The sequence below is a fragment of the Cannabis sativa genome, chromosome 6 (genome assembly GCF_029168945.1).
Source record: "Cannabis sativa cultivar Pink pepper isolate KNU-18-1 chromosome 6, ASM2916894v1, whole genome shotgun sequence".
NCBI classification, from domain to species: Eukaryota; Viridiplantae; Streptophyta; class Magnoliopsida; order Rosales; family Cannabaceae; genus Cannabis; species Cannabis sativa.
The window spans coordinates 65,090,906-65,092,834 of record NC_083606.1 but is presented as its reverse complement, the minus strand read 5'-3'; the positions used below and the strand labels follow the sequence as shown (position 1 = coordinate 65,092,834).

General features: G+C 49.1%; 1 protein-coding gene across 1 annotated transcript; it reads right to left on the bottom strand.

Moving 5' to 3' along the window:
• Window positions 1-438: 438 nt before the first annotated feature.
• On the bottom strand, window positions 439-1,326 carry LOC133039344 (uncharacterized). The gene has a single exon (XM_061118216.1). The coding sequence runs from the start codon at window positions 1,324-1,326 to the stop codon at window positions 439-441; it is 888 nt and encodes a 295-aa protein (XP_060974199.1).
• Window positions 1,327-1,929: the final 603 nt, after the last annotated feature.

Here is a 1,929-nt window from a genome sequence, read left to right as displayed (position 1 = left end):
CGAGCTCCTTGCATCACATGGGGGGTATCGAGGATGCTCCTCATAATATGGAGGAGGTGCATTGTCTTGAACGCTCACAGATCGACTCCTTTAGTCGGAATAGTAACTCTCCCCCATGAAGCTCATCGTCCTCTGTTGTTGCGGCCCCCGAGGTGCAGGCCGTTGTTGGGCATACGACTGTGTTGCAGCAGTTCGAGATCTTGATAAGTAACTATCGTCTCCGGTTGAGTGAGGTTGTGCACGCTATACTCTAGTCTCCCTGGGTGCTGGTCTCAGACGGACATAGTTATCACGGGAGATGGTGCATCGTCTTTCCCGTCCATGTCCCCTAGGGTGAGGTACCTGTCGAGCATGGTTGTCTCGGTAGTCCTCTTGCCCGTTTTGAGGGGGTCGAGGCAAGTCTTGACTTGGAAGGCGACTAGGAGGTGCTTCCCTCTGTCATGACCTCTCCTTTGGGGCTGGTTGATGTGGTGTTGGTGCATTAGTACGTGAAGGCTCAAGATGCCTTATTGGTGATGGGGGAAACCTGATTGGTGAAGGAGGGTTCCGAACATGATCTCTTCCCCTCTCGTCCACACCAATATCCCTAGGTGCTGGAGGTGGTTGAGATGGTGGGATCCCATTATTACGTGTTGTGCCCCTCTCCTCATGGGAGTCTCCTCGTGGGGGATCTACAGCATTGTCTCGTGGGGCAGTAGGTCCTCGTGCATCCCTCCTAGTTTGTTGCTGTGTAGGAGGGGGTTCATTATTTCTCCTATTCTCACGACCTGAGGTTGTTACTCGTGGTCTTTGTCCGGATGGAGGGCGCTCGCTCCTCCCACCATGGTTGTCGTTCTCACGAGAAGGTCGTTGTGGTATGGCACTAGCATCACGACCTTGGGTTGTTGGTGACCTAGATCTCTCTTGACCTTCGGGAGGGTAACGTGTTGAACGACTCCCACGGGGTCGTCCCCTTCTCGCTGTACCAAGACGCCCGCGGGTTCCTCTTCTTTGTGGTCGTGTGGCCTCCTGGGCTCCATACCTCTCTTGCCACTCTCTGTTGAGTCTGAGAGTTTCATCTAAACGCTGGCGCAATGCCTCGTTCTCCATGTACACCTCATGGACATTGGTAGTTCGCCGTACACCATGGGATGGTGATGATGAGTTTCCTGCATCTTGGACCCGACCTTCGTCGTCAGCCATTGCTTGTTTGCCTGGACGTCGAGAGGTTCGTTCGCCAGCGGGCTCAGCGGGTTGGTACTCTTCATGGTGTTCCATGGTGTTTCCTTCGTTCATGGGGTCATCATGGTCCTCCTCCTCATACTTCGTCCGTCTTGTACTCACCATGATGGTAAAGGGTGATTAACACTTGTGTTCAATGCTCTCAATGAAAGCACCAAACTGTTGGCGCGGTTTTTCGTCAACGGATCTAAGAAGATCGTAAAACCAGCAAGATGAACACAAGCAATGGTTAATCAAAGTAAACCGGTTTGCAAAAAGAAATTCACCAAAAACAAACACAAGAATTTTATAGTGGTTCACCCCCTTTCAGCGGTAATAGGCTAGTCCACTTGGAGTGTTATTGATCTCAATGCTTGAGGAGAGTTCTCTAGAGTTATGTTCTCCAAGAGTTCACTCCTCAAGTGAGTTTTTAGAATTTGAGAGAGGGAGCTCAAGAGTATGATCTCGTCAGTATCAATTTCAGGGTCCCTTTAGAAGTGATTTCACCTCCCTTATATAGATATTCATCTAGGATTTAAAATCCCTTAAACATAGGTATGCCCTCCCATAACTATAGTTGGGTTAGGTTCAAGATACAAAATAATAATAAAATAATTATTTAAAAAATAAATATCTCTTCACTTATCATTTTTTGACTATATTTTCGGAGCAGCTCTAACAGCACGCGTCCCTCGTATTTAGCGGACCCGGATGGTCATGGGTACCTGA

Excerpts from the sequence above, each read along its gene's own strand:
- LOC133039344 (XM_061118216.1), bottom strand. The coding sequence starts at position 1,326 with ATGGTGAGTACAAGACGGACGAAGTATGAGGAGGAGGACCATGATGAC.